The sequence below is a fragment of the Camelus dromedarius genome, chromosome X (genome assembly GCF_036321535.1).
Source record: "Camelus dromedarius isolate mCamDro1 chromosome X, mCamDro1.pat, whole genome shotgun sequence".
Lineage (NCBI taxonomy): Eukaryota > Metazoa > Chordata > Mammalia > Artiodactyla > Camelidae > Camelus > Camelus dromedarius.
Window position 1 is genome coordinate 100,211,342 of NC_087472.1, and position 13,642 is coordinate 100,224,983.

A 13,642-nucleotide genomic window follows, 5' to 3' on the forward strand; every position below is an offset into this window, starting at 1 on the left:
ACCACTGTCTTAACATGATAAAAGTTTATCTATGCCTCGTGTCGTGTCCGGGTTAGCAGGGTTCCCATTCCATCTCGTAGTGGATAAGAAAGTGAATATAGACTAGAGAATTGCTATGGAGGTTTTTATGATCCAGGCCCACAGGTGGGACACATCGCTCTTGCTTACATCCCACTGGCCAGAAACTCCATCATATAACCTCACCTAGCTGCATAGGAGCCTGGGAAATGTAGTCCAGCTATGTGCCTAGGGAGAAAAAAATAGATTGGTGAACACTGACTAGTGTCTGCCACATCCTTGCTTCTCCAGACATTTTTGTGGGTCATTCAACTTGAGTGGGCTGTTCCCAAGCTCATCTTAGAGTTTTCCTGGTAGGTTGACAGAAGATGAAAGGCTGCTTACTGTGTGCTTATTGTTTCTATTTCAAAGTCACATCATTTGTTCTAAACTGCATTAGAGATACAAATGAAATTTTACAATACATTAGAAAATGTTTCTGGTGTTTCAAGTTATGTGAAATATCTTGCTTTAACCCCTAAATCCTATTGAAAGTAAAAAAATAGCAGAAGCGATTGTCCATAGAATGAAACCAAAAATGATTCTTTGCATGGAAAAGATCAAGCTACTGACTTTTGTCTTTGATACTTACAGAAACAAATTCATGAATGGAATTTTACAGCCTCTTCCATTAGAGGAATAAAGTAAGAACGTAAGAGAAAATGTAACTATTGCTTTAATACAAATAATGATAATTTTTATCACTTTAATGTTTCTACTTACTTACAATATGTGATGTTCTCATTTTTAACAGAATCCAAAATGGACTAGTTTCTCTTTTTTGCTCTGCCCAACCTTGTTCATAACGTGCTGCTATTAAGGGCTGCTTGGCTTGTAGCAGAGTGGGTTTGTTTGTTTGTATCCAACAGACCAAACTCTCTTGTCTTAAACTTTTTTTAAAAAATGAAGTTATGTGTATAGAAACAAAGTATTACTTCTTTGAGCCGATGATGTTCAAGTGCTCAGGGCCCCCAAGAACTGAAGCTGGAAGTTACTTGGTAATGAACTTGGCTGGGATTTCCCGGACAGAGTATTGGAACCAAGGGCATTGCTATTAGCAGGCGAGTAGGGTGGTATATTCCCAGGAGAGGTGTGGTACTTGCTCTTTGGATCAGGAATGGTGACCCCGTAGGCCTGAACCATGTGGCTGTACTCTGAGTCTCACCCTGCCAGCACATCCAAGGGTGGGAGCAGCTCTAAGTAAGGTAGATATGAGTTCTAATTCCTCTTTTGCTGTTTGACCTTGAGAAAAATCACTCAACCTCTCTAGGTCTCAGTTTCTTCATAGTTTCCATCAAATTAAGGGCCTGGACTAGAACTTTGTCTTTTCTCTGATTCTGAGACCACGGGCCACTGAATGAATTCCTATTCCCTCCAGATGCAGCATGATTCTTTCCTAGACACATCAGTGTTTACATTAGAATTATGTTTACATCACTTTAGAGGACGGGAAGTGATTTAAGAACAGGGTAGTGTGTCTGAATAATACAGCTCAGAAAATATAATTGAAAAGGTGTTGAACATTTTCAAAAATGTAGTACTCAGAAACGAAGTTGTAAGATAACATGGAGCCAAGACCCTTCCGTTTGTACCTTCTCAAAGGGATACCTCTTGCTGCCATTTCAACCATCAACAGGGATGTGCAAAGGGCCTGAGGTGAATCAGACCTTGCAGCCAATGTGACATAAAGAGCATGCGTTGAACATTCCCAGTGCTGTCCAACTAACTGTGATTATTCCTTTAGAGATCAGCTTTCAGAACTTACTTATGTATAACCTAGTTTTAATTCTTTTTGAATCACTCTATACTATTGCTGTTTCAACTCATTATTTGTCATGTAATCCATAACACGTAAAGAATGGTCAAAGAAGCTGTAATCTCAAGGAAGAGATGACTTAGAAAGGGCAAGATAAAGTGGCATCATTTGTTTGAAGGGCTAATCATAGAAAAGAATCCAGCCCTTTCCATAGTGCCACCTGTAGGTAGCACTATGTAGGTAAAGAACTTTATAGCAGTGAAATCCATCAGGAGATGGAATATGGTGGTTTTCTGTCACTGGATATTCCAGACAGGCTGAATATTACCTCTTCAAGGAGCTGTAGAGTCAGATCCAAACCTTGGGTGGGGATGGACCAGATAATATTTAAAGGGCTTTTTTGAGCTAAGATGCCATGTTTATTTCTACTTCCCTCATGTGACCACAAATTCTGTGTCCTAATATTTTTCAAGTCTAGAAATTCCTTCGCTGTCATAATAAATTATTTCACAAATACCTTTTTATGACATTTTAAACTCTTGAGGACAGAGACCATATTTTATTCCCTTTTCTGCTGCCCATATGCTTTGCTTAGCAGTGAATGTAGAATAAGTTCTTGATACATTCTAAAGTCAGTTGATGAATATAAACTCAAACATAAGCAAGGTAAATGCCCCTGCTATTTAAATTTCAAAGAGAAACAAGTCAATTTTGGAGGGGGTGTATTTGTTAAAACATTAACGAATCTTTCAAATTTGTAAAATGGAAAAAAAAAAAAGCTCTTACTGTATTTTTCTCAAAAAATTGAAATTGATATAATTCATATATAATGAGCATTCTTATGTTTTGAAATTTTATAGCATATCCAAGTTTGATGAATGGTGTTGTTTTCTTTATGTCCATGATAATTCTGATGGCTCTGAGATCTACTTTTCCACTGAAGACCAGTGCAGTAGTTGAGTTATAGCTGATTCAGATATTTTCAATCTAATTATGGTGAATCACTTTTAAAGGGTCTTTGTTGTGGAAAAAAATTTGCTATGCTGCTTTTCCTGAAATTTTAACTTACAGAAAATAATTTTTACAGCTTTGCTGAGATATAATTCACATACCATGCAGTTTGCCTGTTTTAAAGTACACAGTTCAGTCTTTTTTTTAGTATGGTCACAGTTTTGCAACCATCACCACAATCTAATTTTATTTTATTTTATTTTATTTATTATTTCTTTAATATAAAGGTATTTTTTTAATGATTTATTTTTTTGCATTTTTATTGAGTAATAGTCATATTACAATGTTGTGTCAAATTCTAGTGTAGAGCACAATTTTTCAGTTATACATGAACATATATATATTCATTGTCACATTTTTTTTTTCGCTATGAGCTACCACAAGATCTTGTATATATTTCCCTGTACTATACAGTATAATCTTGTTTATCTATTCTGCATTTTAAAATCCCAGTCTATCACTTCCCACCTCCTGCCCCCTTGGCAACCACAAGTTTGTATTCTATGTCTATGAGTCTGTTTCTGTTTTGTATTTATGTTTTGGTTTGTTTTGTTTTTTAGATTCCTCATACAAGCGATCTCATATGGTATTTTTCTTTTTCTTTCTGGCTTACTTCACTTAGAATGACATTCTCCAGGATCATCCATATTGCTGCAAATGGTGTTACGTTGTCAGTTTTTGTGGCTGAATAGTATTCCATCGTATAAATATACCATAGCTTCTTTATTCAGTCATCTGTTGATGGACATTTAGGCTGTTTCCATGTCTTGGCTATTGTAAATAGTGCTGCTATGAACATTGGGGTGCAGGTATCATTTTGAAGTAGGGTTCCTTCTGGATATATGCCCAGGAGCGGGATTCTTGGGTCCTATGGTAAGTCTATTCCTAGTCTTTTGAGGAATCTCCATACTGTTTTCCACAGTGGCTTTCCTTGCTTCCCTCTCCCACTCTTAATGATTTAGATGTCTTCTTTTACAATTTTGTGCTTATTCTTTTTGTAATTCATGGCAGTTATCTCCTTTCCAGTTATGAGTTTCTCATTTTTGTAGCATCCTGCTTCTTTTCTATTTAGAGTAGACCTGCCAATATTTCTTTTAGCATGGGTTTAGTGTTGCTAAACTCTTTTAGTTTTGCTTGTCTGTTAAGTTCTTTATCTCTCCTTCTATTCTAAAGGATAGCCTTGCTGGATAGAGTATCCTAGGCTGCATCTTTTTTTCATTCAGGACTTTGAATATATCTTGCCACTCCCTTCTGGCCTGTAGTGTTTGTGTAGAGAAATCAGCTGAGAGTCTTATGGGGGTTCCCTTGTAACTCACTCTTTGTTTTTCTCTTGCTGCTTTTAGGATCATTTCTTTATCCTTGACTCTAGCCATCTTGATTATGGTATGTCTTGACTTGGGTCTGTTTGGGTTCTTCCTGTTTGGGACCCTCTGAGCCTCCTGTACTTGGATATCTGATTCCTTTAGGTTTGGGAAGTTTTCAGTCATGATTTCTTCAAATACCTTTTCAATCCCCTTTGTTCTTTCTTCCCCTTCTCGAACCCCTATTATGCATAGATTGGCACACTTTATATTATCCCATAGGTCCCTTATATTGTTTTCATTGTTTTTTATTTGTTTTTCTCTCAGCTGTTCTGATTGGGTGCTCTCTGTTGTCCTGTCTTCTAGGTCACTTATTCGTTCCTCTGCATTATCTAGCCTGCTTCGTACAGCCTTTAGGTCAGCTCTCATCTCAGCAAATGAGTTTACTAATTCTACTTGGTTCTTCTTTATAGCTTCTATTTCATTTTTAACATATTTTATATCTCTTAACACTATTTCTTTTAGTTCCTTCAGTACTTTAATCACTCCTTTTTTGAAATCTTGATCTAGTAGGCCATCAATGTCTATTTCCTTGATTGTGCTTTCAGGGGATTTCTCTTGATCTTTTAATTGGGAGTGGTTCCTCTGCTTCTTCATATTGCTCATATCTCTCTGGCACTGTGGCTTAAGGAGTATCAGTTATCTAGTTCTCCTGGAGACAGTGTGCTCTTAATGATTTTATCAAGAGGTCTTTGCGTCTTCGCCCTGTTTTGCGAACTCAGCTTGCTGTTTCCAGAGGCCCTCTGTTGGCACCCTTGTCTGTGCTGCTCCCAGTGGCTGTCGGCTAGCAGACTGCGCCCCCTCCCTCGGCCCCACCCCCCACCTGGGCGCTGCGCACAGGAGGAGATGGCGGCTGTGGCTGAGCCCCGCCTCTCTTCCCGCGAGAAGTGCCAGTAATGGCGGTGTAGGTCTGAGGAGACAAAGGCTATGGCACCCCTCCCCCCAGGGCACACCAGCCATGTTGCTTTGCTTTTTCACAATTTATGGGGGACCAAGGTTGTTCTGTTCCGTATCCCCTTCCAGCCACAGCACGTAACCCCCCGGGGCTGCCTCAGTACAGCCACTGCAGTCCTCCTCCTGGCTCAGGCGACCTGTCCTGGCCCCAGCTGCTGGCTCGCATCTCAGGCTGGGTGTCACGGGGACCCTTTGTGCCTGTTTAACTCAGTTCTGTCAGTCAAGGAGTGCTCGGGGCAGATCTGAGCCTTGGAGGCTCCCCCTCCATCCTGCTGGCCTCTCCGTTGGAGAGGGGAGACCCAGCGAACGAGTGCCAGTCCTCCTTTGCCGCTCCCTCCCCGTGAGATCAGTCCCGCACTGTTTTGCTTTTCCTTCTTTCTTTTTTCCTTTTCTGCTACCAGATTTTTGGCATCTTTGTTTTTCGAAGAGGGCAACGTTCTGTTGGAGTTCGGCAGGTGCTCTGGTTGGCTGAGTAGGTCCGTAGATGTGATATTTGGTGTATTTGTGGGAGAGGGTGAGCTACAAGTGTCCATCTAGTCCGCCATCTTGCTTCTCTCTCCCACAATCTAATTTTAGAATATTTTCATCACCCCCAAAAGAAATCCAGTATCCATTAACAGTCACTCTCCATTTTTCCCACAACCTAACATTTTTCCCAAACTCTAATCCTAAATCAGTAGACCACTGAGTCTACTTCCTGTCTTTATGTATTTGCTTATTCTTGACATTTTATATAAATAGAGTCATACAATATGTGGTCTTTTGTGTCTGGCTTCTTCCATTTATCATAATGTTTTCAAGTGTCATCCATGTGGTAACATGTGTCAGAACTTGATTCCTTTTTCTGGCTGAATAATATTCCATTATATGGATATATTGATTTGTCCATTATTTGAAAGGCATTTGGGTTGTCTTCACTTTTTGGCAATTGTGGATAATGCTGCTAAGAACATTCACATGCAAATTTTTGTGTGGACTTATGTTTTAATTTCTCTTGGAGCCAAATTACTGGGTCTTATGGTAATTTGATATTTAACTTTGAGGAACAGCCAGACTGTTTCCCCAGTTTACATTCCTATCAAGCAGTGTGTGAAGGTTCTACTTTCTCCACATCCTTGCTATATTTGTTATTGTCTGTCCTTTTCATTGTAGCCATCCTGTTGGGTATTAGGTGGAACCTCATTGTGGTTTTGATTTACATTTCCCTACTGACTAATGTTTCTGAACATTTTTTCATGATCATATTGGCCATTTATGTATCTTCTTTAGAGAACTGTTTCCTCAAATCCTTCACCCAATTAAAACAATTTTTAACCTTTTATTTTGGGAAGTATTCAGATCTACCAATACAGTTTCAAAAAAAAAGTACAAAGAATTTCCATATGTTTCACCCAGACTCCTCAATGTTAACCCTTTACCACATTTGTTTTACATTCTGTCTATGTACAGATGATTATTTTGTTCTGAAACTGTTGAAGAGTAAGTTGTAGATATAATGCTCCATTACGTCTCAATACTTGAGTGCGTATTTCCTGAAGACAAGAACATTCACTTATGTAAGCACCGTACAGTTATCTAATCAAGAAATTAAGATTGATATGGTACTATAATCTACAAACCTTATCCAAATTTTACTTATTGTCCCACTAATGTCCTTTACAGTGAAACAAAAGATTTTTTCATGATCTAATCCAGGATCACATGTTATCATTTAGCTGTCATGTCTGTATAGTCCCCTTGTATCTGGAACAGTTCTTCATCAGTCCTCCTTTGTCTTTATTGACTTACTGCTTGCACTGAGTACAGGCAGTTTATTGTCTTGTGTAATCCTTCACCTTGAGTTTGTTTGCTGTTCCCTCATGATGACATTAGTGTTGTGCATTTTGGGTAGGAACACCACGGAAGTGATGCCGTGTCCTTCTTAAGGCATCACATCAGAAGACAGTATCTTTGTCTGATTACTGAGGATATTAACGTGGCTCACCTAGCAAAAGTGGTGTTTGCCAAGTTTCTCCAAACTTTGCCCATTTTTAATTGGATTATTTGTATTTTTGCTAATGAGTTTTAAGAGTTCTTTATATATTCTGGATACAAGGCCCTTATCAGATTGTGATTTGCAAGTGTTTCTTCCCATTCTGAGGGTTGTCTTTTTACTTTGTTGATGGTGTCATTTGCAGCACAGAAGTTTAAAATTGTGTGGCAGTCCAATTTATCTATTTTTCCTTTTGTCTTTTGTGCTTTTGCTGTCATATCTAAGAAGGCTTTGCTTAACTCAAGGTTTTCTATGGTGTTCATGTTTTCTTCTAAGAGTTTTATACTTTCAGCTCTTATATTTTGGTCTCTGATCTGTTTTGAGTTCCTTTTGTTTTTTTTAAAAATGGTATGAGTTAACTTCATTCTTCTGCATGTGGATATGTGGTTGCCCCAGCAAAATATGTTGAAAAGACTATTTCTTCTCCCGTTGAATGATCTTGGCAGTTTTTTAGAAGATCAGTTGACCATAAATGTAAGCATTTATTTCTGGACTTTCACTTATATTCCATTGATCTATATGTCTATCCTTATGCTATTACCACATTTTCTTGATGACTATAGCATTGTAATAAGTTGTAAAATCAGGAAATGTGAGTCCTCCAACTTTGTTCTTGTTTTTCATGATTGTTTTGACTATTGTGGGTACTTCCACGTCCCTGTGACTTAGGATCAGCGTGTCAATTTCTGCAAAAGAAGGCAGCTAGGGTTTTGGCAGGGATTGCTTTGGATATGTAGATCAATTTGCGAAGCATTGCCATCCTAACCATATTAAGTCTTCCATCCCATGAGCATAGTATATCTTTCTGTTTGTCTAGGTCTTCTTTAATTTCTTTCAACAATTTTTGTAGTTTCAGTGTACAAGTCTTATCCTTTTATCTTTAAATATATACTTATTTTATTCTTTCTGTTGCTATTATAAGTGGAGTTATTTCCTTAACTTCATTTTCAGATTGTTCATTGCTAGTATATAGAAATACACTTGATTTTTGTATATTGATTTAGTATCCTGCAACCTTGAACTCATTTATTAGTTGATAGTTTTTATTGAATTCCTTAGGAATTTCTATATACAAGTTCATGTCATCTGCAGATAGAGCTAGTTATACTTCTTCCTTTCCCACCTAATGTCTTTCTTTATTTTTCTTACCTAACTGTCCTGACTAGACTCTGCAATATAATGTTGAGTAGAAGTGGCGAGAGCAGACATCCTTGTCTTGTTCCTGATCTTAGGAGAAAAACATCCAGTCTTTCACCATTAAACATGATATTACCAGTAGCTTTTTCATAGATAACCTTTATCAGGTTGAGGAAGATTCCCTTATTCCTAGTTTGTTGAGCGTTTGCATCATGTAATTTGAGAATATTTAAATTTAGTGTGTATCAGACAATCATTATCACGCCATATTTAGAAATCAGCCTAAATGTCAGACCAGGGGAGCCTTGGGTCACAATCTTCAATTTAGAGTTGAAAAATGCTGCCAAATATTAGGCAGGACATCCCTTTACTATAAAGTTTACCTTTCTGACCCTCATTGTATCTTCAGTGCCTTTTCTTGCCATACATTTAAATAATTTTTAATTGAGGTGTAACGTACATATAAGTGTAGTGTGTAAAGTGTGATAAGTATATCACACCCCAGAAGGTGACTCACGCCCCCTCGCAGTCATTAACCCTTCTGCACTGGTAACTATTTTGATTTCTATCACTAGTGGTTACTTTTGCCTCTTCTTAAACTTCAAATACATAGAATCAAGTATGTACTCTTATTTCTCACTCCTTTCCCTTCAATTAATATCTGTGAGATTCAGCCATGATGTAAGTATCAGTTCATCATTTTTATTGCTCTGTAGTGTTCCATTGTGTGAGTATATATGGCAGTTTATTCTGTCAAACATTTGAATTGTTTCTAGTTTGGAGCCATTATGAATAAAACTGCTAAGAATACTCTTGTGCTTGCCTTTAGGTAAACATGTTCATTGATTTCTGTACAGTATATACCTAGGAGTGAAGTTACTGGATTATAGGGTAGGTTTATATTCAGTTTTGGTTGATACTGCCAATAGTTCTCCAAAGTGGTTGTATCAGTTTATACTCCCACCAGCAGCATGAGAGTTCTCCTTACTCCCCATTCTTAACAACAGTTGATACTATCTTTTAAATTATATTTATTCTGTTGAGTGCATACCATGTGTCTCCTAAGAAGCCTGACTGTTAGGTTTACCAGCTTTCAAAGATTAGAAGAAGCAGAGGTGGGAGGGGTTAGTTAGAAAAAAGAACATTGTAATGTTTTGTGGAAATTATCTTAAAGTATACAATATTCTTCCCTGCTATCTTAAGGGAGAATACTAAACACAAATCTGAGTCAAATCATTTGTATGCAAATGAACAACTACGTAAGTCTGGGGAGTGGCTGATGTGGCCCAGCAGCATTCGTGAGAAAGATTTGTGACTGATAGTTGACATTAAGCTTAGTTGGTGTCAGCAGAATGACGAGGCCACCTTATGCATTTCCTTCTCACCCCTCCCCTTATACTAGACCTTATTTCTCACTAAGAGCTAGAGTGTTGGCAACTCAAGAGGTGATGGTCCCACTATCCTTACCACTGCTTAAATCATCCCTGCAACACTGGGCTCACGGCCAGACTTGAAGAATAATACAGGGACACTTTTGAAGAATTACCAGTTAGTGAAGTGACTCATAAACGAGTCTTGGGGGAAACGTTGAGGGAAAAAGAAGGAAAGACTTCTAGGGACATAATAAATCTATGTGCGTTTTTAATGGGCAGTTACATAGAAAGGGGACTAATTTGAAGCAGTCTGTGGATGGGACCCACATGAAAGAAGTCTTAGTTCGCTATAAGTGAAGGATTTCTCGTTGAGTTCCCCAAAGAATGAACTGCCTTGTGAGGTAGTGAGTTCTCTGTCACTGGAGGTGTTCAGGTATCAGTTGGCCAGCCAGTTGGTGGGGATACTGTATAGAGAGAATTCAAGTATCCCGTGAGTATTTGAACTAGATTAGATAACCAATAAAGAACCATGTCAAATCAAAGAGTGGAGTGATGGTTCCATAACTTATAAAAGCTTGGTTTATATTTAATCATGGTTTAAGGTAATAAGGTAAAGTTAAAGGTAGAGAATAGGAGTGATCTTAACTAGCAACATCTTGGTGTTCTAGGTTTTGCTCTTTGGTCAAAGAGATGATAACCAGTGCAGCGGGCTGTACAGTGGGGCTGGAGGGAGAATCCGACGGGGACACCTTAGAGGTGAGTCACAGAAGACCTACAACATGGCAGAAGTTACTTATTCTGTCTTTAATACTTAAAGAAAATGTCCTGTTTTTGGTGTGAAAATCCTATATGTATATATTTTTAAATACTCATTTTTGAATGAGCTAGCAGTCACTATTCCATGACTTTCAGAGATTAAGTTCAATGCATCTCTGTAGAAAAACCTTACTGCTTTGGGATCCTCTCAACCAGAATGTGTAAGAAAAATTTGGCATGGACTAGACAAAAATTCCCTTTTGTACTCAACCTATGGAAAAGCTTCTTCTAAGCTAATTAATAGTGTTTTTGAGACTGTAAGAGAAAGAGTTGGCAACTAGAAGCAGTGTTTTTCATTTATACCTAAAATGACTTTAGTTACATCTGCTGGCACATAATATATTAAATATAGTAATATTAATATAATTGTTAAGACAGTAGGATCATCATAGCTCTTTTGGACAGCACAGTGGTAGTCCACAGACAGTACAGCACCATACAGATGTTTCATTCTTGCACAGTTACTCAGACTTGCCACTCATTCAGGTCCTCCAGATGATTGCAGTTTAGTGAGATTTTCGTATACTTCTAAGTTAGGGTGAAATTAATTCTTTGAGGTTTCTTTCGGAAAATATCAAAGGGATTCATTTGAATAATTGAGTCAGGTACTCGAATTCTTAGTTTAGAATCAAATTTTCTTGTAGAAATGAACTGAGTGATGCACTTTGAAGGTAACAGATGTGGGGACAGGGAAAAGTGGGAGATGAAAGCCTGTTACGGAGCAGGCTGATGTCTGACTGAATCAGTGATGGGACCTACTTGTGATCTTAATGGTCCTGAGCATCCCCAGAAGTAGATGGGAAGGGACACATTCTGTGCGCTTCTGTAAGCAGGCATAGAAAACAATAGAAAGAAACCCTTGCTTCCTCTGCTTTAAATAAATATTGCTCAACCTTGAGTTACATTTGTTTTGATCATTGAGAAGAACCAACTAGAATGCAAGCTGTACAATTTTTGATGATAAGATCGGGGGAATAAAATAGCAATATTGATTACAAGTCAGATTTTGCCGTATGTATTTAATGTTAGATCTGTACATCTAAAAACAGGGGTGGGGCAATGTATGTACTTTGTATTAAGACAGTTTTCATTTTATTGCCAGGCTATCTATCGAAAGTGGTTGTTTTCCTGGTAAGTTGATAAAGGATCATGCAAGAAAGCACTTATTTGGGGTACTTGGTCTGCTTAGAAACATTTTTAAATTGCAGCATTAAAGTGGGGAGAAATCTCCCAAAGTTGAGCCCACTGCGTTAGATTTGAGCCATACTTTTAAATTTCTTGCCTTCCATTGCATCATGTTAGGAATATATGAGTTACTGAGAATTCTACCCCTATAAAGTAATTATTGAATGAAAAGTACATAACCCAAGAAATGTGACCTGCCAGGTACTCAAATCACGTTATTTATAAATTTTTAAAAAAATGTGGGACAAAATCTGTTTGGGCTTTGACGGGACTTCTCCACCACAAGTTGCATGCTTTTTTATCTTGTTTTTTCTTCCTTAGCATGAGTATGACCATGGTGCGAACGGTGAGAGAGTGGTGCTGGGAAAGGGCATGTATGGGATAGTGTATGCTGGGAGAGATCTGAGCAATCAAGTGCGAACAGCCATCAAAGAGATCCCAGAGAGAGATAGCAGGCAAGTCGGGGTGGGCCTTCCTTCTGTTGCCACCTCCACACCCCTAATCCCGGGCCCGCCACTGACGGTGCAGAGGCACGAGGAGGAAAGCATTGTGTCATCCAAAAATTTGTCATTCTCGTGTAATAAGGGTGATCTGCCTTTGTTCTCTGCATGTTATTAATAGATTGTAAAAATGGAACAACTTCACTTAGAGGCATGTGGATTGCAGAGTCACGTTTTAAAAGAAGACTGTAGTTTTATTTCCACCCAGCAACTAAATCTGAAGTTTTACATTTTTTTGTAGATACTTGTTTGCATTTTTTTTGAGATTTTATTTTATTTTATTTATTTTTTAACATTTTTTATTGAGTTATAATCATTTTACAATGTTGTGTCAAATTCCAGTGTGGAGCACAATTTTTCAGTTATACATGAACGTATATATACTCATTGTCACATTTTTTTCACTGTGAGCTACCACAAGATCTTGTATATATTTCTCTGTGCTATACAGTATAATCTTGTTTATCTGTTCTACATTTTGAAATCCCAGTCTGTCCCTTCCCACCCCCCACCCCCTTGGCAACCACAAGTTTGTATTCTATGTCTATGAGTCTGTTTCTGTTTTGTATTTATGTTTTGGTTTGTTTTGTTTTTTAGATTCCACATATAAGCGATCTCATATGGTATTTTTCTTTCTCTTTCTGGCTTACTTCACTTAGAATGACATTCTCCAGGAGCATCCATGTTGCTGCAAATGGCATTATGTTGTCGGTTTTTGTGGCTGAATAGTATTCCATCATATAAATATACCACATCTTCTTTATCCAGTCATCTGCTGATGGACATTTAGGCTGTTTCCATGTCTTGGCTATTGTAAATAGTGCTGCTATGAACACTGGGGTGCAGGTGTCATTTTGAAGTAGGGTTCCTTCTGGGTATGTTTGCAAATGTTTTTAAATGTGACTATGCTTTAATTTACATTGTACCCATTTTAAACGGCTATTATTTTTTCAGATGTATCATTATAGAAAATTAAATGTGGTAAAAAGAAAAATAAGCTTTACGGACTTTTTTGTATACCCTGCCATCCTAGATTTGGGGCTATTTTTTTTAAACCCTCAGTACTACCAATTTATTTATTCCACATTTTTTAGAGTCTGATGAAATGTTTATTCCTTTTTAAATTCATACCCCACCCAATTCTAAACTAGAACGTATTGACTGTCAGGTGTTTTTGTAGAGAAGCTTCATACACAGTAATGGCCACAGTATAAGGAGTAATAGCTCTGTGCTCCAAAGGAGTGCTCAGGCCACATCTGCAGCGTTGCCTTCAGTGCTGGATGCCGATGGGCGTGTGCAAACATCCTTCCATCCAGGTAGTCAGTGAATTATTAGGATGGGTTACAAGTGATTTCTGGCAGCTGTAAGACCCTTCATCATTCCTTTGTTCATTCGTCCACTCATTCCTTCATTCATTTTTAATGAAATTGCATGTTACGGTATTTGAATCATAAGGCAAG

The 13,642-nt window shown here is 37.9% G+C and overlaps 1 protein-coding gene across 1 annotated transcript in view; it reads left to right on the top strand.

Moving 5' to 3' along the window:
• Window positions 1-13,642, top strand: part of MAP3K15 (mitogen-activated protein kinase kinase kinase 15) — a 118,571-nt gene that overhangs the window by 82,218 nt on the left and 22,711 nt on the right. Inside the window, 4 exon segments of the mRNA XM_064483209.1 lie at window positions 652-701; window positions 2,674-2,765; window positions 10,331-10,437; window positions 12,004-12,137. Of these exon segments, the coding sequence (XP_064339279.1) occupies window positions 652-701; window positions 2,674-2,765; window positions 10,331-10,437; window positions 12,004-12,137 (383 nt within the window).